This window comes from Plecotus auritus (genome assembly GCF_963455305.1).
Source record: "Plecotus auritus genome assembly, chromosome: 2".
In the NCBI taxonomy this organism is placed as follows: domain Eukaryota; kingdom Metazoa; phylum Chordata; class Mammalia; order Chiroptera; family Vespertilionidae; genus Plecotus; species Plecotus auritus.
The window spans coordinates 44,851,988-44,876,195 of NC_137771.1; the positions used below are offsets into that span (position 1 = coordinate 44,851,988).

The 24,208-nt window shown below is 37.8% G+C and overlaps 1 protein-coding gene across 1 annotated transcript in view; it reads left to right on the forward strand.

Annotated features, from left to right (window-relative positions):
- The window catches only part of PATJ (PATJ crumbs cell polarity complex component), a 342,671-nt gene that overhangs the window by 91,350 nt on the left and 227,113 nt on the right, over nucleotides 1-24,208 (forward strand). The window contains exon 18 of the mRNA XM_080656343.1: nucleotides 22,555-22,764. Within this exon, the coding sequence (XP_080512469.1) occupies nucleotides 22,555-22,764 (210 nt within the window). The remainder of the gene's footprint in view (nucleotides 1-22,554; nucleotides 22,765-24,208) is intronic.

Genomic DNA, 24,208 nt, shown 5'->3' on the forward strand with positions numbered 1-24,208 from the left:
TAAGGTGCATATTTTAATACATTTGTGCTGCCTAAACACATTGTGGTTTAATAAAGCAAAAAAGTCTTCTATCAAAGCACGTAAAATGCCAAGAGACATAAAAATCAATTCTTTTGTTTTTAATATAATAAGGCAATCGGGAATAGATTAAAAGGAAAATATTTTAAGCAATATGTAAGACATTAAATTCCATATTTTGGCAGTGTGATTTAAGATTACTGAAATAGATTATATCTCTTTCGTTTTTGCTGGCTTATTTCTGTGCCAGATAACCTTCTTCGTTATTAGAACTTGTCTTTGGAATATTATTGAATTATGAGTTGTTGATTTCAAATAATGCACATTTTGGGAAATATTTTTATAAAAATATTAATACTATAAGATCCTGGAAGTTTATATATTGGTTCATATTAGAGGATATAAAACAAATGGCTGGTATATACCATTTTCCTCCCCAATGTAGTTCTATTACCTAGCACATGGTAGGTGATTAACAAATATTTGCAGAATGATTGCATAAAGTTTAGGTTAGCCTAAATTAACTGGGACTAAATGAACACATTCAGTGGGATTTCTTCTTAACCATTTTGATAATTGGGATGTAGTTTAGAACAGTTGTCGCCAGCCTTTCGGACCTCAAAGACCACCAGTGGTCCGCGGACCACCGGTTGGCAACTGCTGGTTTAGAAGATACCTTTCAGATGTGGTCTTAGATATTTAGCTACATTTCCATTATTATTGGAATCTATCTATCTATCTATCTATCTATCTATCTATCTATCATCAATCTATCTATCTATTATCTATCTATCTATCTATCTATCTATCTATCTATCTATCTATCTACTCTAATATAATACTAGACACCCGGTGCACAAATTTGTGCACGGGTGGAGGTCCCTCAGCCTGGCTGGCAATTGAGACTTATCGGGGGCCAGCCAGGGGAAGGGACCCCAGAGGTTGGCCAGCCAGTTGGGGGGCCAGCCGGCCGGGGGAGAGGGGGGCGGGCTGCGGGCGGTTGGCTGGCCAGGGGGAGGGGCCGTGGGAGGTTGGCTGTGGGAGTGCACTGACCACCAGAGGGCAGCTCCTGCATTGAGCGTCTGCCCCCTGGTGGTCAGGCGTGTCATAGCGACTGGTCAACTGGTTGGTTGGTCTTAAATGTCGCTTAGGTTTTTATATATATAGACTAGAAGCCCAGCGTGCAAAATCACACAGCCCCGCCCACCCACGCTGGTCTTTGGTTGTTACGGCGTTAGGGCCACTGGGTTTTTATAATATAGACTAGAGGCCTAGGGCATGAATTCATGCCCTGGTGGGGTCCCTTGGCCTGGCCTGTGCCCTCTCACAATCCGGGAACCCTCGGGAGATGTCGGCTAGCCGGTTTCGGCCTGATCCTCACAGGCCCGATCCAGGCAGGAGGGAGCTTGATCCCTGCAGGCCAATCCAGACAGGAGGGAGCCCGAAGCCCGTAGGCCCGATCCAGACAAGAGGGAGCACAATCCTGTGCATAGTGTCTGTCCCCTGGTGGTCAGTGCACATCATAGCAACCGGTCGACTGGTCATTTGGTCATTTGGTTATTTGGTAGCTTAGGCTTTTATATATATAGATATTATAATGGTTGTTTTATCCTGTTAAATGACATTATCTGCAAGTTTTATACTTTGAATGTTGCACATTTAAAGCAGGCAAGTGCTTCAGACATTTTTAAAACACTTCAGTAAAATACGAAAAGAAAAACTTGATAGTCCTTAATAATTTAATCCCTACTTAACAGAAACATTTTCTTTTTTTTTTTAATCTTCACCTGAGGATATATTTTTTTTTATTGATTTCAGAGAGAGTAAGAGAGAAGAAGAAGAGAGAGAGAAACATTAATGTGAGAGTGCAACATCAATCAGCTGCCTCCTGCACTCCCCCTACCAGGGATCGAGCCCACAACCCTGGCATGTGCCCCAACCAGGAGTTGAACCGGCAATCTTTTGGTACATGGGACAACCCCCAACCAACTGAGCCACACCAGGGCTCCACTATAACATTTAGAAAACACATAAACACAATTTAAAATTTGGAGTCTGGCAGGTGTGGCTCAGTGGTTGAGCATCAACCCATGAATCAGGAAGTCACTGGTTTGATTTTTGATCAGGGCACATCAGGTTAGCGGGCTTGATCCCCAGTAGGGAGCATGCAAGAGGCAGCCAATCCATGATGTTTCTCTCTCATCAATGTTTCTCTCTCTCTATCCCTCTCCCTTCCTCTCTCTAAAATCAAGGTAATAAATTCTAAAGTTTGAAAATATTTTTTGCAGGACCAGGTGAAAGTTTAGCAAAAGCTATGAAAGGCTGTGCTCCTGGTTATTACTGTGTTTGATGCATCCCATATAAATGTATTAAATAGCTGAATAGGATCAGTGCAGATCCCCCACTCCCACCCCCACCCTCAGGCTTAGCATATTTAGAATAAGAAGTATGGTAGAAACATCTTGGCCATGGGAGAAAGTGTTAGTAGAATGGGAGAGCTTCTAGGTTGTAAAGGGCCTGCATTAGCAGTATTGAAGAGGTTGAAAATTTACCTTTGAATATTTAATTAAACACATTTCTTTAGAACTAATAAGGAATTCTTCAAGAGCCTGACAAAATTGTATACGATATCTATTTCATAGATGCTTATGCAATTTCTTCATCTATAAAATGGGGATATTGTGGGTTAAATAAATTAATATGTAAAGAAGTAAAAATTATATTATTATGCAAATATGAGTATTATATTATTAATAATGATCCAATTAAGAATAAAGACAAAAAATTTTTATATTTTCCTCAAATGGAACCCTATTACGCTATATATGTACTCTGTCAATGTTCAACTATTTATATGAGATTAGGAAAATTAATGTTAGATATCTTTGTTTAGAGAAGTCTAAATTTAATTGTAAAATTGCATTTTAAAATGCAGCCAACTCTTGATGAGCCATATGTAAATTATTTCATTGTGGATTATTGGCCAGAAATTTACTTTTTACATAAATTGAGCCAAACCTTAGGAAAAGATGAGTGAGCCGATAAAGGATCTTGAGTTGGCCATGGGAATATAGGGTAGCTGTCTGGACAGGTGACTCGTGATTAACTAAACTATTGGTGGAAGTTGTGTAGCTGAGTAGAGAAAAGAAACATGTCTTATGAAATGAAGGAGCTGAATCTACTAAACAATTCTGTAGTTCAGTCATATGGCCAAAGAGCAAAATGTGGAAATTCACTTTCATGAAAAGCATTTTAAATAGATTGGAGCAAAGGAAAAGGAGACAGCAACAGGGAAGACAGTACATGTGATACAGGTAGTAAGAATTCTCATTAGATTTTAAGGTAAAGGGATAGTAGCTCTGTTGGCTATTATTTGAATGAAGCAGAATATTCGTTAATTTCAAATATTCTTCGGCACTACTCCATGTAGTGGCTAGTGAAAATCCTGCCCTGTATATGTACCATATTAGAAGAGTCATTGATTGGTCACTGTAACATCATGCTGTATAGGATTGTGTCATGGAAAACAGCAATGTGCATAATTGGTTGAACATTTGAATATTGTGGCCAACTATGTACTCTCTAAGCATCATTAAACACTTCAGAAATTTGGTTATACATTTCTGTAGTATAGTTTCTAGGTGTGGCTTACATATTGTGCCCTAGTTATTTTTGTCTTAATTCCCTAATATCTATGTGTAATGTCTTTATTCCTTGGAATATTACTAATGCTCATACTAACATTTAGCCTAATATACAAATAAAATTAATACAAATTAAATAGTAATAGCTAACATTTACTTAGTGTTTACTACTTGCTAGGCACTGTTTTAATTGCTTTATGTATTCCTCCCAAGAACCATAGGAAGTTCATACTATTATTATCCTCATTTTAGAATTGAGGAACCGGAAGCACAGAGAGGTTAAGTAACCTGTTCAAGTTCACACAGCTAGTATGTGGCAGAACTAGAATTTAACTCAAACAGTTGGCTCCCAGAGTCTATGCTTTTAACCACCACACTCTACTGCTTCATTTCTTATGAGGATTACTTCCATGTGCATTTTATTACCAGGGATCCCTGTAATTAATTTATCACAGCAGATCTTTCTATTTTTCCAGCTTGCAAAAATTTTTCATGTCTTCAAGATAAACCACTAGATAATATTCTTAATCTTATATGGAGGTTTAATAGGTATTAAAAATTAATATAGTGTGTTCATGTGCATTGTGTAAGAACTAGTGTTTATTGTTTCAAACAAAAGTAATTACCAACTTAAGAATCCTAAGTTAGTGCAAGTAATTTGTTGTGGGTTAATGTTCAATAATGAAGCAATTATTGGTATTCTGAGAATCTGTAATTTTTTAAATCTACCAAAAAGCTTGAAATACATTTAGAACTGTGTGGATTTTACCTTCAGTTGACCTTATAAATTAAACATGGCAAGTGGATATTTTCTGGTGTTTTGATTTATGTTGAACTTTGAATAACCCCTCATGATTATAAATCACTAGACATGTTTGACATTAGCCAATTTTTGAACATTAGCCATGATATTGCCATTCTTGATACTTTTGAATTTTAATGATTTAGAAGGTAAAATTTATTAACCAATAGTTCTCACTCCCACACCCCATACCTCATTTTTCTCCCCTTCTGATATGGACAGATTCAATGTTTGTCAAGACAGATATTTTTGAAAAACTTTGGGTTTACCTCAGATACTGAAAGAGATAAAAAATAGAAAGCTTAATAGCACAGCCACTGAGAGGTGATTCATACATAAACTGTTAGTAATGCTTTAAAAAGTTGTTTGAAAGACCATGGGCAAATGATGATTCATTGAAAAAAATAGTGAAAGTATTCATCCTGATATAAATTAAGTGATTAATTTTTCTTAATAGAAGAAATGGGTTACAGAACCCAAGTAGTATTTGTCTTAGATATGGTATGCCTTAGCATTTGTGAGAAAAACAGTGTGCAGTTTTGCCTGACTACCAACTCTACTAGTATTAAATGGGATTCCCTTCACAAAAGACTTAAAAGGTGTAAGAAGGGACTGTATAAATTTCATGTATGTATCTTTAAATTGATGTTTTTCTTATGTGCAACAGAATGAGTTTATGAAAACATTAGAAATGTTTTAAAGATAAGTAATACATATATATGGCATAAAAATTTAAAGGTACATAAAGGTATCCCATGACAAGTGATTCTATTTTTGACCATAATCTCTCATGTATTCCAGATAAAACTCCTGATTTTCTTGTTTATTCTCTCAGAATATTTTATACATACATCGTTGGCTCGGTAATAGTTTTTGGTTTCTAATATTTTTTATATGTAAACTAGAGGCCCAGTGCACAATATTCGTGCACTGGGGGGGGGGATGGGAGGAGGGCCCCTCAGCCCAGCATGCGCCCTCTCACAGTCTGGGAGCCCTCAGGGGATGTCCAACTGACAGCTTAGGCCTGCTCCCCAGGCCTAAGCTGTCAGTCGGACATCCTTAGCGCTCCCACCACTGCCGCTGTGCTTGCCAGCCGTGAGCCGGGCTTCTGCTGAGTGGCGCTCCCACTGTGGGAGTGCACTGACCACCAGGAGGCAGCTCCTGCATTGAGCTGGGCGTCATAGCAACCGGTAGTTCCACCATGCGATCAATTTGCGTATTAGCCTTTTATTATATAGGATGGAATATGTCATAAACATTTTAAGCACATTGCTTTTTTCCTCAGTTATATGTTCTTTCATTTTGGTATTTATAGAACTACCTATTTCTTTTTTATATATTTTATTTTATTAAATTTATTGGGGACTTAGTTCTTTTTAATAACTGCATAGTATAATATTGTCAATGTACAATAATTTATTTAACCAATCTCCTGTACCCAGTTGGTGAATATCTTAAATGGGGTTCTAGTGGATATCCTTGTCATACTCTTGTAAAAAGGTGGGAATAGTATCTTGTGACAAATTCCTGGAAGTGGAATTGCTTATCAAAAGAGCATCTCTTGCCCAGCCAGTGTGGCTTAGTGGTTGAGCATCAACCGATGCACCAAGAGGTCACATGTTCTATTCCTGGTCAGAGCACATGCCTGGGTTGCAGGCTCAATCCCCAATATGGGGCATGCAGGAGGCAGCCAATTGTTTGATATTGATATTTGTCTCTCATTGATGTTTTTATCTCTCTCTCAAAAAAAAAAAAAAAGAGAAAGAAACCAATAAAAAAGAGCATCTCTCTCTTTTTAAAAAATTGAATTTAATTTTTTTATCACCACTTATCCCCTCTATGCCCTCTTTCACCTTCACCCACCCCCGCATTCACATTGTTGTCCATGTTCATGAGTTCCCTCTCTCTTTTTCTTTTTTGAAAAGAGCATATATCTTTTATTTTTTAAAATATATTTTTATTGATTTCAGAGAGAAAGGAAGAGGGAGTGATAGAAGCATCAATGATGTGAGAGAATCATTGATCCGCTGCCTTCTGCACGCCCTCTACTGGGGATAGAGTACGTAACCCGGGCATGTGCCCTGACCGGGAATCAAATCTCCTGGTTCATAGGTCCGTGCTCAACCACTGAGCAACACTGGCCTGGCAAGAGCATATATCTTTTAAATTTTGGTATAGTTTTACCAAATTGCTTGAACATAACTGTTTGTGAGATTCACATGTATTTAGACCATTTAAAATGGATGCCTTCTCATGTAGTCATTTCTTTACTCGGATAATTCTCTTGGAAAATAAAATGCAAGCAGGTGCATGATTCATGAATTTGCTAATGGTTTTCCATGATATGGACAGATTAAAGCATAGCAATATATAACTATCAATTTTGTTTTCATTTTATATTGGCAGTAATTAATTTATTGACCTTTATAACTAAAAGCACATAAACTACTTACCCAGAAGTCTATTCATATTTCTTCCATCAGTTTTAATTGTGTTTATCAGAAAATTGAGTTTAAAAGTGGAAGAAATGAAAGATTTTAATTTTCGCTACCAGAGTTGAATGCTGGGTGAATTTGCATGAATGCTACCATCAGTATGTAATATTCAGTAACTTGCAGAAGCCCAGTCTTTATGTTTGTATTAGCTTCTTAGTTTACAGAATTCAGGATATAGAATTTGATAGATTTAACATAATTTTAACATATAGTAGTACAATTGATCCTTGAACAATTTGGGAGTTAGGTACATTGACTCTGCACAGCCGAAAATACATATATAACTTTTGACTCCCCCAAAATGTAACTACTAATAGCCTACTGTTGATCGGAAGCCTTGCTGATAAGATAAGTAGTTAATTAACACATATTTCATGTTATATGTCTAACTGTATTCTTTTTAAAAATATATATTTTTATTGATTTCAGAGAAGGGAGAGGGAGGAAGAGATAGTGTGGGAACCCCTTTCATGTCTCACGTGGTTCAGGGTTCAGGTTCTGGATTTGGGTTCTGGAGGAGGCTGCACACAAATGAAAGAGACTAGAAAAATATTAATTTGGCAATATTGGGGGCCAGGCGGGAGCCCAACTCTAGTGGAAGGACTACACCCCGCTCCAGCCTTGCTACCCCTTTTATTAAGGTTTGGGATCCACCCACAGAGGCAGGCAATTCCAGTAATAGCCAATCATCAAGGATTTACGTAAGATTGACTGGTGGAAGTTGCTTCAGCTGTCATTGTCTCAATTAGATAGGGAGTGGTTGGCTCTGATCTTTCAGAGCTTTAAGGTTGATCAGCCTTCCAGGTTCCTTGTCCATACCTTTCTGCTAGTGGGGACAATGGTCGGTTTCCAACAAGATAGAAACATCAGTGAGGAGAGAGAATCATCAATTGGCTGCCTCGCCTCCTGCATACCCCACACTGGGGATCGAGCCCGCAACCTGGGCATGTGCCCTAACTGGGAATTGAACCATGACCTCCCAGTTCATAGGTTGACGCTCAACCACTGAGCCACACTGGCCAGGCCATACTGTATTCTTAAAATAAAGTAACCTAGAGGGAAAAAAATGTTATTAAGAAAAATCACAAAAAAAGAGAAAATACATTTACAGTATTTCTTGAAAAATATTCCATGAATAAATGGACCAACACAGTTCAAACCCGTGTTATTCAAGGGTCAACTATACATATATTAGTATTACTAAAAACTCAGATACAAACCTATTCTATGTCCAGATTCTAACATATAGAGGATAGTAATGTATTGCAAGTTATTATACAGTTCCACTTTAATGCTCACGGTATCTCATAACATGGCCACCAGTATCTTTTTTTTTTTTTTTTTTTGTCTTTTTTTAAGGAGCTTTTTGGGTCTAATTCACCATGTAGCATTAAGATCTTGGTACAAAGCAAAATGTAGTCAGTCTATTAGTAATGGTAGTGTCCATGTTCTTGCAAATACATAGCTACTGTTGAACAAATCACACAGCTGCATTTAAAGGTCACTCTTACTTAACAGAACTTAGGGGAACTGATAAAGACTAGTCTTTGCCCATCCCTTATTCCTGTCCACATTTATTTTTATTAACATCAAAGTACTGTAAGCTCCAGTGCCAACTGGGCTGAAGATTTCTTTTCACGGGGGATTTGCTTTTTTTCCCTCTATGGGAAAGTTCTGTATCCTTTAAATCATTTTAAGCTGCTTCATTTGAAAAATAATTCTTAGTGATGTGTTCATGGAGTGGATTGATTGTGGCTACTGGGGAAATTCTCTCATGGCTTAAAGATCGCTTTTCAAGCCTGCAAAGTAGGTGAATGAAGGGAGCCCGCTCCTGGTGTGTAGAGTATGTAGTGTGCTCAGGATGATGGCCGACTTCCCAGAACTTCCCTGCAGCAGGACTAAAGGCATCAGGAGACCAGAAGCCACTTAATAAGAGATCAAAGAGGCTGTGTGTGTATCAGCTTGAAACCCAGATCGCACAGATCAAACGCTTGCCCGAGCGAGGCAGCTGCAGGAGGATGGAGTTAGCAGGAGGCCTCAGAGATCTTACGTCAGGCCTGATGTTGAACTTTGCAGGAATTTCATGGCTCTTCTGGAATACGAAGCTGCAAAAAATCCCATTGTGTCTAATGGAGGAGAGAGAACGTAGCGGGCAGGCAGCAAATGCTTGTCAGCTGGGTGGTGCTTTCCATAGGGTAGCTCTCCTGTGAACAGTGTCGCTTCACACTAGAAGGCACTGCCGAGGAGGAGATATTCAAAATGAAATATCCGTTGTGTTCCCTTTAGTGAGTATTTCAGAAATGGCCAAAACTGTACATATTAGTATTTATAAAACAACCATGGGGAGCTAAAATATAGACATGGAGATGCTTAGATTTACTGCAACACCTGATAATTGCAGATCTCCTGAGAAATACTCAAGATTTCCCAGGAAATTCGTGGCTCTCAGTCTGGCTATGTGTCTGTGTCTCCCATGTAATTAAAAATAGAATAATATATATTTTAAAAAAGAATTGGTCTAAAGAAGAAACTCAGCCTCCAGAGGTGTTTCCTCACCAGTCTTCCCCTACCTCTAGGTGTGGGCGTGTTTTGGAAGTTCCCAATTGAGTCTCATGTCAGTGTTAAAAACCATGCTAGTTGATAAAAGTCATCGCCCTTCCTAGAATATGGCAGAAAGACTGAATTAAATCCACGAGCAGGCTTTACGTCTGTTTTCCGATGGTGTGGTGATTTGTACTGCTCTGCCCTGCCCCTGCTTGTGGTTGTCACTTGGAGCCAGGCAGTGATTCAGAGAAACTGTGCTCTTCCCAGTGAGGGCCAGCAAGTGTTGCTGTCCCCTTCTGGTACCTAAGGCCTGATTTGGTAATGATTCCTGAAAGGGCACAGGTTACCTGATCTTTACCACACCATTTTTAGAGCTCACGTTCCCCTTTCACCTGCCCTCTCTTGTGTTCGGGTTTAATCAGCTATTGTATCCACCAGTATGCTACTGTGAACATCTAGTATGGTTATGAGCACTAGCTTACAAGTCAGAAAGGACTAGGATTTGCATTCTAGCTCTGACACCCTACTTAGGACTTTGAACAAGCTTGTCAGTCTTTCTTATTCTCAGTTTACTAAAACAGTAAGTGCTAAAGTGGAAATAATATTTGCCTGGAAGGTTGTGAAGACTAAATAAAAAAAAGATGTACATAAATGCCCATATTTTTGTAGGCATAAAATGTGTTACTCTACTGAAAACTGATGGTGAAGATTTTCAAAGGTCGAATCTGAGCACAGACTTACTATACATGTTATTCATTCTCTCAAAAAAAATTGTTTACTTAATATGAACTAGTATGAGGGATATAAAGATGAAGAGATATGTTCCCTTTAGTGATCTTTCATTTAACAGATGTATAGTGAGCATATTCTGTGCCAGGCACTGTTCCAGACACAGGGGATATAGCAGTGAGCAAAAATAGCCAATAGACCACATGTCCTCATGGAGTTTAAATTTCACTGGGAATAGAGAGATAGTGGACAAATAAACATATATTAAAAGAGAATAAAGAAAACAGACATGGGAACAACTCTGTATAATACACTATGGTGTTAATAGTGGTGGGAGTAAGACTAAGAGACCCTGTGGTGGTTGTCAGGACCCTCACAGGGAATTGAGGCATGCTTTGTGGATAAACAGGTAGTAGACATTCCAGGCACAGGAATGTCCTGGTATTGGTAATTTGGTTCCAATTTCATGTCTTTATTTGCTTTAGTGACCGTGAGCTGTTTAATATCTATCTAAAGTTTTAAGTGTTATTCCTTTTAATGAAAAACCCTTTGAGAAACATTGTGTTCTAATATTTCTAATATTTTATATGGAAAACATGACTACCATTTCCCATGGTAATAATAGCCAGTTATTATGTACTGTTTATTCTGTGTCAGGCATTGTTGAAAGCCTGGGGTGGGGGTATTGATTTAATCATTTCTGCAATCCCATGAGGCATGTCCTATAGTCATCCTCATTTTATGGATGAAGAAACTGATGACAAGAGGTTAAAGAATTTGCTCAGAATCACCCAATTAGTCACTAGTGGAGCTGGGCTCCTAGTCAAGTAGTGAGAAAGTATAGTCTTTAGACCAGAAACAACACTGGTCCTTCATAATTATGGCTCAAGTGAAAGGTGATAAAATTTTTCATTTGTCTTTCCAGAGAGACATACTTATTACAATTCCAGAAGATTAATTCAGAGTATTCCTGAATCCTTACAGCCCCGTGCCTTTACTCCTCTAAAGGACAAAGCTCTTTAGAGACCTGCTGGCTTTTTCATTGCTCGAGAGTAGAAACTGGGTGTGTTCTACCTTGGATTTCGCAACAGGAACTCCTTGGCCTTTTTCCTGCACAGTTTCAAGATGTCAGAGTTCTATTCCACATGTTGTGTGTTACACAGCAAGAATATTGGTTGCCCTCTCGAGAATTAAAAACATATTGCAGAATCTTTTCTAAGGAATGAAGGGCATCCTGTGTCCTTCGTGTGGCACTGGTTATCAGAGAACCTCTCAGCCTAGAGGGGGGCTCCTGTCTCAGTGTCTGCTTTCAGGGAGAATGAGGACTGAGGACCCCAGGCTGCTCTGAGGCGCTGTTCCGGTGCAGAGGTCTGCATAGCTGAAGTATAGAGCCAACCCTTTGTTTGCATGTCTTAAACATGTAATTATAACATCATGAATGATTTGGCAATGGATAGCACTGCTGGCGTATATCACATGTGCTCAGCTAAATTTAGAAGGCAGTAAATGAAATGATAAGTGTCAACTCCTCAAACTCATTTATCCTACTAACTTCTTTTCCATCATCATCTTCCTAGTAATAATAATAATAATCATAGCAAAAGCACTTATGAAGTGATTTCTATGAGCTTGCTAAGGTCTTCACATGCCTTATCTCATGTAATGCTTTCAGTAGCTCTATGAAATCTGTACTGTTGTTATTTCCACTTAGAAAGGAGAAGCCCAAGTCTTAGAAATTAAACAACCTGAACAATGTCACTCAGCTGGTATTTGAAAGCTTATAGGTTGAGAATGATTTTTTTAGAATATTAAAATGAATTCCAAAACTACTATTAAAAAAGCTTTTAAAAGTTTTATGTGTCTGTACTTCCTCTGCATCATAATAACTTTCAACTTAATGTTTGGTATTTTTTTTCTGGAAGATATTTAGATATTTCTTTTTTAAAATATGTTTTTTAGTGATTTTTAGAGAGAGGGGAAGGGAGAGGGATAGAGAGATAGAAGCATTGATTATAGAAAAATATCTCAATCAGCTGCCTCCTGCATACCCCCTATTGGGGATTGAGTCTGCAACCCGGGCATGTGCCCTGACTGGGAATCGAACTGGTGACCTCTTGGTTCATGATTTGATGCTCAACCATTGAGCCACACCAGTCTGGCTGGGATATTTCTTATTTATAAATTCATTTTCTACATTCAAATTTTTTTGTAAAATATACATAACAAAAGTTATCACAGCCATTTTTAAGTGTATAGTTTCATAGTGTTAAGTATTATTCAAATTTTAACTAATGTAATTTTAATAGAGGGTGTGACTTTGCACTTTTATACTACTGTTTGCCTGATGGAACCCCAGCCATTTCAGCCAGATAATGGGACTTGTAGATAAAGGACAGTTGTGTGATTTGTTTTTGTTTTCCTTACAACCAGTGAAAGTCTTGGCCAGAGGTGAATGGTAAATGTGTAAACAATTACAGCATAACATACATTTTTCAAGAGATGAAATATCCAAGGAACATATTTAATATCCAAGAAGAATATCTAGTAGGATACAATAGGGGATAAGAGAAAGCAACAGTCTTTAAAAAGTCTTCAAGATGGGACTTCCACTTAAACCATTTTGAATATTATGGTGCTTAAAGTAGATTTTTAAAGTACTAAGCTATCTATAATAATAAAAGCATAATATGCTAATTAGACTGGACGTCCTTCCGGATGAAGTCAGGGCTGCTAGGGAAGCCCAGGTCCCAGGTGCCTGCCAGTGGCCAGAGGAAGAAGGGAAGCCAGGGTCCCAGGTGCCAGAGGGAAGCTGGTGCTGGCAGCTGGAGGAAGGAAGGCCTACTTTTGCATGAATTTCGTGCATTGGGCCTCAAGTACAGAATAAAATTACCTGCAAGTTTGTTTTTTGTTTGTTTTTCTGCTTTAGAATACATTTTGATCTTTTTGCAAGCTTCTCTGTCCACTTCTCTTCCATTGAACTTTTAATTGCCTTACTTATTGTGCTTACTGTGCTGCTTAGGGACTATTTAGTTCTATGTGTGATGAGTGTAAAAATCTATTCGAAATGCCTAATAGTATTTAGGAAGTAATAAGACACAAGGAGCCAGAAACCATATCGGTTTAATCTATCTTGAGTGCACTGAATGTATTTTGTGGGTACTTACTTTGAACATGATGATGTGGTTCTTAGTATGATTAGTATAATACTTGGCTATATTATAAAATAGTTAAAAATGGGGTTAGATTCTGATGAGATAGCTTTCTCATTATTCATTAGAATCATTTAGTTATTGACTTACGTTCACTATAAATACATTTATTTCTCTGTCCTAAGGGTAAATGCTTAGCTCGTTGGTCAAATCAGAAGAAGCTCTTTTAGTATAATTAATTACATGCCACGTTCTTAAACCAGGACTATTCTTGAGATTTTAATTCAACTAATAGTCCCTGACATGTCTTTTCTTGCTATCTAAAAATGGCAAAGGGAAAAAAGATTGTTTTAAGACTCACATAAAAAAAAGGGCAATGTCATATATATTTTGTTGTATCTTCTGTTTTGATGGTGGAAGTTAGAACTTGTATAGTCGGTGGCCTTTTTCTAAGCTCTTAAAAGATATCACTAACAAAAATATATCATACTTGTGACCATAGTGTATCACTTTCTCATTGCTGATGCTGTGTTTTGAATTAACTTTCATCATCCCCTGCTTGTTATAGAGTTTTGTGAATGCTTTGGTAGAAATTAATGACAAATTTGACTTAAGATAATCTGTCAAATTTAGTTAGAAGAGTTCAGAGTTGATAGGATGGATTATAAATGTCATGTATCCAACTTTCTCACTTTACAATTAAGGAAACAGACTCAGAGAAATGAAGAATTTATGAAACTATACACAGCCAGGCTGGCCCCAAGCTGGGCCTCAAAACTTGTCCCTTATTTCTAATCCATACCCATTTTACCACTGGTGGATTGACTATCTGTCGTCTTGACTCTCCTGTGTATATTTTTTTTTTCTTTAAAGAAAAAATCTTTGGATTCCTGTTTCCTGCCTGACATTGCTACCAATGGAAATTTTAATTTATGCCAGATGTATAGCAGAGCGTCTGAAGATCACTGTCTTTTCCTTAAGACGTATTTGTGTGTGTGTGTGTGTGTGTGTGTGTAAAGGAACCCTTCCTTTGCCTTTCTTTATACCCACTTCCTTTTTCTGCCTACCTCTAGGATGGAATAGTTAGCTATCTCCCATTTAAACTTAATGGCTTTTTTCTGCATTCTCCCTTTTAGTAACTTCCTCGAGATCTGATTTTGAAAACTTACTTCGCTGTTAAATTTATTTAGGTTTTAACTCAATGCTTTTTTAGTTCAAATAACAGTGGCCACATTTAAAAGAATACTCTTTACAAATAAAATATTTAGTTACTTGGATGCTTTCATAGTTTTCTCTTAGTTGATAATTAACTGAGTTTGGACAATTCTCATAAAACACTACAGAGCTAGCTATCTTATGTTATTCAGAAATTAATATGTATAGATCCTATAAAATTATCTTTCAAACATACTTCCGCATAAGAATAAATATTTGTGGAATGAAGCTTCGTTGCCTAATTCTATAATAGTGTGCACCACAGCATTGAATTCATTAGAAGATCTGTTCAATTTTAGAGCATTTTGTATTTCATAGTTGTTCAAAGTTGTTTTTCTAGTCATTCCTTGGAGTCCTTTCACTTTGGTGAAGGACTCCTGTAGTACAGGAGAGCATGCATTTTGGCTGTGGTGAGCTATATATACAACAGCACAGAACTTCAATCACACAGAATTAAACCATATAAATTAACCTTATTTCCTCTCATGAGTGTACTGTAGACCAATTTTATATTTGAATAGACTTAGTTGACAGTAAGTGTCAAAGTTATCAAAGGTGAAGTAATTTATACACAAATTTTTATCTGAAATAAACGTTGGCCTATCTCCTTACCTTCCTGCTGTGATCTTTAACTTCCTATTACATTACTTAATGTTTTCAAAAGTTTGGGTGTTGGATACAGAATAGTTTTAAAAGAAGAAAAACGAAGTTGTTATTTATTTTGAATCCATGTGGTTAAGTCATTTACACTGTGATTTTTGTTTTTCTTCACTGGGGTAGTACTCCGAGGCCTATAACGTTGAATGTCAGAGCAGCCATGGTGTCTGTCTCGTGTGCCTCTTGTTTTAAAAAATGCCTTACTTACAATGCACTGACCAATTTATCAAATGTGACCACTTTTCTTCCTGTTCATTTCGTCTGGGTCTTTATGTAACATTCCCTGCGACGTTCCTTGCACTGAGCTTGCCATGCTTGCTTGTCTGTATTTGCAGTTTTCGTATTGGAGCAGCTTTATAGCTAGAGCTCTCTGCCTCTGACAGAGCTCATGTTTCAACGGAACCACCTACCCGTCCCAGGTGACGCCCCTGCACTCTGCTTGAGTTTATGTGACTTTGGTGTCTTTGATCTGTGGGAATGTCCACAAATATTCATATAATACATTTTATAGATGTTTCAGAAACTTTGAATCCCATCCATTTGAGCATAATGAGTGTCATATGTTTGTATCTGTTCATGTACTCGCCAAATGAATGGATTCTTGAGAAAGTAAACGTAAATGAAAACTCTGGCAAACAAACGCATGTTTTACCTGTCTGTGCAGCGTGCTGCACATTTAAGGAGCTCAGTTTTATATGCTCGGGCAATGGAATAAGTTTATCTTCTGGCAATTTGCCTTCTTTCAACATTCATTCATTTGCTTAGCAAATGCTTACCTTAAGATAGAGGAGCACATCCCTTAGGGGCTAAGAGCATAAACTTTGGAACTTAACTGAGTGGTTTAAATTCTGGTTCTGCCATTTATCAACGATGTGCTTTGGTTAAGTTATTTAATTTTCCGCTGCCTTAATTTTCTCATCTGGAAAGTGGGGATAATAAGGGCATCTACCTCATGTGGGTGTGAGGATTAAATAGGTTCAAATAAGTAAGATGTTTAGAAGATGCCTGGCATGGCAAGAGCTGAGGAAGTATACCCAGTTGATGTTGCCATTATTGTTGTAATTCATATATGATGGTATGTTTTTGGTGTGTTCATAGTCCACTGAGGAGAGAGAAACCGAATAGATTCAGTCATTTGGTATTTCAACTGCTATTCAGTGCCTTCTGTGTGGCAGGTACTATAGTAGGCCCTGGAAATAAAACAACAAATAAGCAAACATATTCTTGCTCTCTTGAAACTTATTTTTAGTAGAGACGATAGTTAAAATAATTTCAGTGAAATGTCAAAAATTTTATCATAGGAAAAATGCAAGGTGCTGTGAGTACATCTAGCAGGAGAACCTAACTTACTCCAGGGGATCAGGGGCAGTAAGGAAAATATATGATGACAAATGCTATGCTGGTAGGTCTTTCTTAGGTTTAGAGACAGTGTGTGGGGCGAATGGGAGTGGGCAGTGATATATGTGGGAACAGCGAAAGGAGACCAGACTGCACTCCAGATCTGAAGGAATTTCTCTGACAAAAAGTTGGGACTTTGTCCTGAAGGCTGTATCACTGAAGTGTTTGAAGCAGAGGAGGAATTGTGGTCACATTTTTATTTTTAAATTCATTCTTTTATCTCCCTAGAAAATAGACTGATGGAGGTAAGATTGGAGACAGGTAGACCTATTGGGAGGCTGTAGCAGTTGCACAAGCTAGAAATAATGAGAAACTGAATAAGGTAGTGGCAGTGGAAATGGAGAGACAGGATCAGATGGAAGAGAGCGATCAAAGTGACGCCTTAGTCAGCAACTCAGTGGAGGAGTGAGGGAAAGTAAGTGAATACCTGGGTATATGATAATGCCACTCAGGGAGGATGGGAGGAGAGGAGTCAGTGTGTCAGCTTGGATTTCCCCCAACATTGACACATCCTGTATCTATATATATAAAAGCCTAATATGCAAAGTGTCCCCTCATGAATTTAACTGACCGGGAGTTCGATCGATCGCTATGATGTGCACTGACCACCAGGTGGCGATGCAGAATGAAGGAAGACCCCAGCCATTAGCTGACAGCTGGGGAAGAGAAGCCCTGGCCAGTAGCTGGCAACTGCTAGGGATCCTACCCGTGCACAAATTTCGTGCACTGGGCTCTAGTTTATAATAAATATCAAACATTAGCATTACTTTGAGAGACCTCAAAAATCCTTATATCCATTGTTCTCCAGACAGGTATGGTGATGTTATTCACTTGTGAGAGAGCAGTTAGGTGGGTTCTCTTGGGAATTTACAGCTAGTAGTGAGGAGAATTTGGGTGAGATCTCCTACTTTCTTATATAGTATTCTGATGAAAGTTGGCTGCTCTTAATTGATTGTAGGCATATGATAATATTTTTTTTTAAAGAGCTGTAGGGAACAACCTTCATCAGTGGTTGAGTTAAAGCAGTCAGATGGGATATCGTTAGACTATGTATAATGACATAAGGCTTTTAAATAAAGAGGGGGCAATATCCTTCAGAGAATGGCTTGCATAGTAAAAGATGTGTCTTGTGTTTTGTGATTGGTCTTTAGTGCCCTCTATTGGCTGCTTAGTCTAAAGTAAAACATCTTGATTCTTGAATACAGTGTTCCTTGCAGTGTTATTTACCAAAACAAGAAAACTTAGAGATTTTAAACTTGTGTAAAGGAGATAAAAACTGATGGAGACTTAAAAATCTGCATGGGGTCAAAGAGTTGGATAGAGGTTTTGAGAAATATCCTTATAACATGTTGTTGGATATAACATGGGTATGATATTATGGACTATATCTTCAGAAAATAGACTTTTCTGGTGAGAAGCAGCCTGAATCTGGCTGTGTGTTTTTTTTTCTTGCCTTTTTAGCATTTTTTTTTTTTAATGCAGCAAAGCCTCGGGAATAGTAGCCACCCCAGTAGGCAGTGGCAGCTGCTTTTTCATAGGGTGGCTGCTACATGTGATGACCATGATGGGAAATGGCTGTGATTCATTAAAGCCACTTCATTCAGCTGTGTGGGAAGTCACACAGTTGGAAAGTCATCCCAGAAAATGAAGCAGTGATTACACACTACGTATGGGCCATCTTCAAAGGCGGCTTGTCTTCTTTTGAGTGACAAAAGAGCCGCCTTTGGGTTCCCTCCTCCGGGAAAAGTGGTGGTAGATTAGATTTAGTGCTTAGAATCACTAGAGGGCTAAGCCTGAGTAAATGTGAGTGAGCAAGCACACCTGACACTAGCCTGAGCTCTAAAGAGGACTGGACTTCGTGCAAGTAAGTTCTCACCGTGACTTTTCCATTATTTCCTGGCTACTCTTCCTTGGAAATGTTTCTAATTATTTTAACCAAACCAATTCACCTATTTATTGGGTTAAAAATACTGCCATTTGATTTGGTGTTATATGAAACTACAGAGATCACTCACACCAACCTGGTGAAGTCATTTATTTGCTTTCGGTATACTTTACTGTTGCCGTTTTCTCTAAGAAAGTTGAGTAATTATTAATATGAAGTAATGCTAGCTGCTTTCTGTGCATTTCACGAGGGTAATAAGCTATTATGTAGTTTCCCTTCCCCCCCAATAAAAAAGCTTTCCATCAAAAACTGACATCCTAAATGAAGGACATAATTGTACAGCTTATTTATTAGCATGTCAAACTTAAAATGTAATGGTTTCATATTTCAAAATGAAAAGTGTGTTGTGATTCATGGTTGCCAGTGACAAAATAGACAGCTCTTTTATATTACTGCGCTGATTGCCTGCTGATATACCACTGTATTTTTTATTTTTTATTTTTTTGGTTCTTTTCTGTTCTCTTCCTATGCAATAGCTCCCTCTACTTGAAAATATTGGTGTAATTATAGTTTAACACTCTGTACTTTGTTAATGAGTTCCCATGACAGTTTGTAATTTTGATACCCTTCATAAATGCATGGGGTTAAACATCAGGTCAGGTTAGAAATTTACCAAGACTCTCTTGACTTGGGAGTGGAAAAGCAAAGTTAGTTAAGGAAAGTAAGATATGTTGCTGGAAGGCATTTTTTAAGGAATTAGCTTTGTAGCCTTTGTTGATTCATATAGGGCATGTTTGTTTAAAATGCCATGCAGTACTTGAAAATGAACCTTGGTGTCTGAAACACAGAGACATAGGAAACTGAGAAGTTCAGGGAAGTTCAAGGGAAGCACCAAACACTTCAAACAGACACAGCCTAGAACTTGGCAGATTCTCACTTGGTCAACTCCAAAGGCTTATCATTCTAATGCAAAACGTGGCAGTTTCTCTACTTGTTGAGGAAGGGTTTAATAGAAACAGTAGTAGGAATCTCTTGTTACTACATCTTGCCTTTATAGAACAGTCTGCATAATGAAACAACAGGAGCAGCATAAACAAACCAAAGCAAGTGCTATTACTATTGAAATTCTTTGTTCTCTTACTAAGTCTGAGGTTGGTGATAGTACCATATACCTCCACCATTAGGACAGATTAAGAGATTTTACTTAACCAGAAGATTTCCATGTGAATATGTCTTTGCATTCTACAACTCTTTATTTCCAATTTCTTCTGTTATTATGGTGCAGAGCAAGTAGCAGAGCATGGTGGTTGGAAGTGAGGGTTTAGGAGCCAGCGGGGTGATCTTGACAAGTTTCCTTAACTCTCTGACTCTCAGTTTCCTTGTGAAATACATGTGCCTGACAACAAATCTTCCCACATCCTAAAGTTTGTTTTAAGTATTAGTTGAATTAATGATTGTCAGGCACTTAGAACAGAGCCTGACATAAGTAAGGACTACATATCAGTGTTTGTTGAATAAAATTAAAAATAATAGTGGGGTTACAAATTGATTTTTATTAACCAAATGTATTTATGTCACTGTTATCTTCGGTGCTTAATGAAAAGAAATATGGATGAGAGAGATTTGCACTTTGGCTTTGTTCATAAATTGATACTCATTTTCTATGTATTTCTACATATGAATCATTCTCACCTAGGATTACCTGTACTCTGTCATAATTTTAGGTTATGTTACTTTTATTTTTTTCTTTTATATATATTTTTATTAAGGTATTATATGTGTACATATCTTACCATTGCCCCCCCCCCATCCCACTCCTATACATGCCCTCACCCCCCAATGTTTTGCATCCGTTGGTTACTCTTATATGCATGCATATAAGTCCTTTGGTTGATCTCTTATTTCCCCCACCTCTCCCTAACCTTCCCGCGGTAATTTGACAGTCTGTTTGATGCTTTACTGCCTCTGTATCTATCTTTTTGTTCATCAGTTTATAATGTTTTTTATTATCCACAAATGAGTGAGATCATGTGGTATTTTTCTTTCATTGACTGGCTTATTTCACTTAGCATAATGTTCTCTAATTTCATCCAGGTGCCTACAAATGGTAATAATTCCTTCTTTTTTATGGCAGCATAGTATTCCATTGTGTAGATGTGCTATAGTTTTCTGATCTAGTCATCTGCTGACGAGCACCTAGGCTGTTTCCAAATCTTAGCTATTGTAAATTGTGCTGCTATGAACATAGGGGTGCATATATCCTTTCTGATTGGTGTTTCTAGTTTCTTAGGATATATTCCTAGGAGTGGGATTACTGGGTCAAATGGGAGTTCCATTTTTAGTTTTTTGAGGAAGCTCCATACTGTTCTCCACAGTGGCTGCACCAGTCTGCATTCCCACCAGCAGTGCACGAAGGTTCCTTTTTCTCCACATCCTCGCCAACACTTGTCGTTTGTTGATTTGTTGATGATAGCCATTCTGACAGGAGTGAGATGGTATCACATTGTCATTTTGATTTGCATCTCTCAGATAATTAGTGACTTTGAACATGTTTTCATGTGTCTCTTGGCCTTCCATCTGTCTTCTTTAGAAAAGATTCTATTTAGGTCCGTTGCCCATTTTTTTATTGGATCATTTATCTTCCTTTTATTAAGTTGTATAAGCTGCCTGTAGATGTTGGAAATTAAACCTTTATCAGTGATACCATTTGCAAATATGTTCTCCCATACAGTGTAGTTTCTTGTTGTTTTGTTGATAGTTTCTTTTGCTGTGCAGAGGACACTGAAAAAAGAGATGGAGGAAGACGTAAACAGATGGAAGAACATACCATGTTCATGGATTGGTAGAATCAATATCATTAAAATGTCCATACTACCCAAAGCAATCTATAGATTCAATGCACTCCCCATTAAATTACCAACGTCATATTTCACAGACCTAGAAAGAACTCTCCAAAAATTCATCTGGAATAAAAAAAGACCCCAAATAGCCACAGCAATCCTGAGAAAGAAGAACAAAGTAGGTGGGATCTCAATACCAGATTTCAAGCTGTATTACAAAGCCACTGTTCTCAAAACAGTCTGGTACTGGCACAAGAACAGACATATAGATCAATGGAATAGAATAGAGCATCCAGATATTGACCCAAACCAATATGCGCAATTAATATTTGCCAAAGGAGGCATGAACATACAATGGAGTCAAGACAGTCTCTTCAATAAATGGTGTTGGGAAAATTGGACAGATACATGCAAAAAAATGAAACTAGACCACCAACTTACACCATACACAAAAATAAACTCAAAATGGATACAGGACTTAAACATAAGACGGGAAACCATAAAAATAGTAGAGGAATCCACAGACAGCAAAATCTCAGACATATGCCGAAAGAACTTCTTCACTGATACTGCCCCTAGGGCAATGGAAGCCAAAGAGAAAATAAACAAATGAGACTACATCAAAAGGTTATGTTACTTTTAAACATACTCTTAAAATGCAGTTGAATATGCCATGGTTTCCATGTCTTTTTCTTAACTTAAGTGATTTAGCAGGAGGATTTTATAGGTGAATTCCTAAGAATGGAGCACCATGTAGTACACTTCTCTTGAAGCCTACTTATTGCCCAAGAGCAATAACAGATGGGCTTATCTTTGATCCATAGTGTGACTGTGCCTGAGGATGTCAGAGAATCTTGCCCAGTTGTCCCTAGACCTCTGGCTATTCAACAAAACATGTCACCCAAAGTTGAAAAAAGAAATGTATGTGTACGGAGCACTCAGACATGCAATTTTTGAAATTGGTAAGGTTATTGTTTTCACCTTGATACAAGCTGATATCTGTGTGGATGTTTAGAGTGATAGTTTAATAGATTGTGTCCTCTTCGGCAGAACATCACCAGGATGCCAGGCACAGGAAGTAAACAGTTAAATGAGATTCATGAGTAAACACAAACTGTCTTAAGGCTGAATATTTGTTTTTGGAGCTGACTCATCTTTCTTCTTTGTGTGATCATTAGGACCCCTTAGATTCCACAAGATCAGTGATTGTGATTCGTTCCCTGGTGGCCGATGGTGTTGCGGAAAGAAGTGGAGAACTACTACCTGGGGACCGCCTGGTCTCGGTCAATCAGTACTGTTTGGACAACACCAAACTTGCTGATGCTGTGGAAGTGCTGAAAGCTGTGCCACCAGGCACTGTCCGCCTTGGCATATGCAAGCCGTTGGGGGTAAGTTGTTGAATTTGGTTAATATAGGAGGTGGCAGTAGTGTAATAGTTGAGAACATGATTGTGGAGACAAATGCACCTGGCCTCAAGCCCCTGTTCTACTGCTTACTATATGTGTATCCTTGTGTAAGTTTCTTAATGTCCTTGACTTACAGAATCAGAAGAAATACTGTCTATCTCATAGGGTTTGGGAGTTAAAAATGATATTCAGTAAGTGTTTAGCACATTGTTACATAAATGCTACCTGCTAACATTACTAGTCCTACTGCTATCATGTTTACTGCTATTTTTATCTTCATCCTTTTAGCACAGTCTTCTAGGGTCTTGTCACATTCCTTATGATGTAAATTAGAATAAGTCTATTTATGCATTTTAACTTTCATTTTGGAATGATGTTGAGATGGCATAAGTTGAGATCCAGTTAACCGTATCATATATAGCAATGAGGTTTTAATATGCTTTTCTCACCATCTAAGTGCCTTGTGACCTTACGATCTAAACTCCTATATGGCCCAGCCATCTTAAAGTCATCTTATTGCATAATCTCATGTACTGGGTCAGGTTACTATTTATGACTGAAGGCCTCTTTACAGGTGCTATTGAGGTTCCTCAATGCAAAAAAAAAAAAATGATGATAATTTTCAAGCAGCATTAAAGTATTATTAAGTGCTTACTATAAGTCAGTGTTTTAAGTCCTTTACATCTATTAATTAATTTAATCCCCACAGAACTTTAAGAAGTAGTTCTCTTATTACCCTTATCACAGATTAGTCAATCAAGACACAGAGAGTTGAGTAACTTATCCAAAGTGATATAACTTTTAAGAGGCAGAGTTGGAGTATGAACTCAGCAGAGTGGCCTCAGACCCTATGCTCTTAGCCACTATGCTCTATATCCCTGTTTTAATTTGTTGTCACTAGTGCAGTTTGCATGCAACATGCCTGAAACAGGCATGGTTAGAGTGTTGGACTGGATTTCAAGAAATCTGGGCTCAGTTTCTAACTTTGCTATGAGTTAGCCCAGAGGGTTTCAAATCCAAAAATATGTGATATACTTAGGTCACCTGGGAGGTGGTTAAAATGCAGTTTCCTAGGTTTTACTGTCAGAGGTTTGACTTAAGAATTCTGATCCGCTCAAGAATATGCCTCTTCAATGAGCCACGCATGTAATCCTATTGCCAGATTTTGCACTTTGAAAAACATTGTCCTCATAATTTGATAATTAGGTACACTGCTTTTCTTCTGAGCCTATTTTTTCACTTCTGAAAAGACTGAATGAATAAGACTAGAGAGTTCCTAAGATCTTTCTTAACTCTAAAATCCTTTTATTTTATGAAATATATTAGCATACTACAAGTGTTCCTATAGATAGATATGTATATATATATATATATATATATAGATAGATAGATAGATAGATAGATAGATAGATTCATGCATTACATA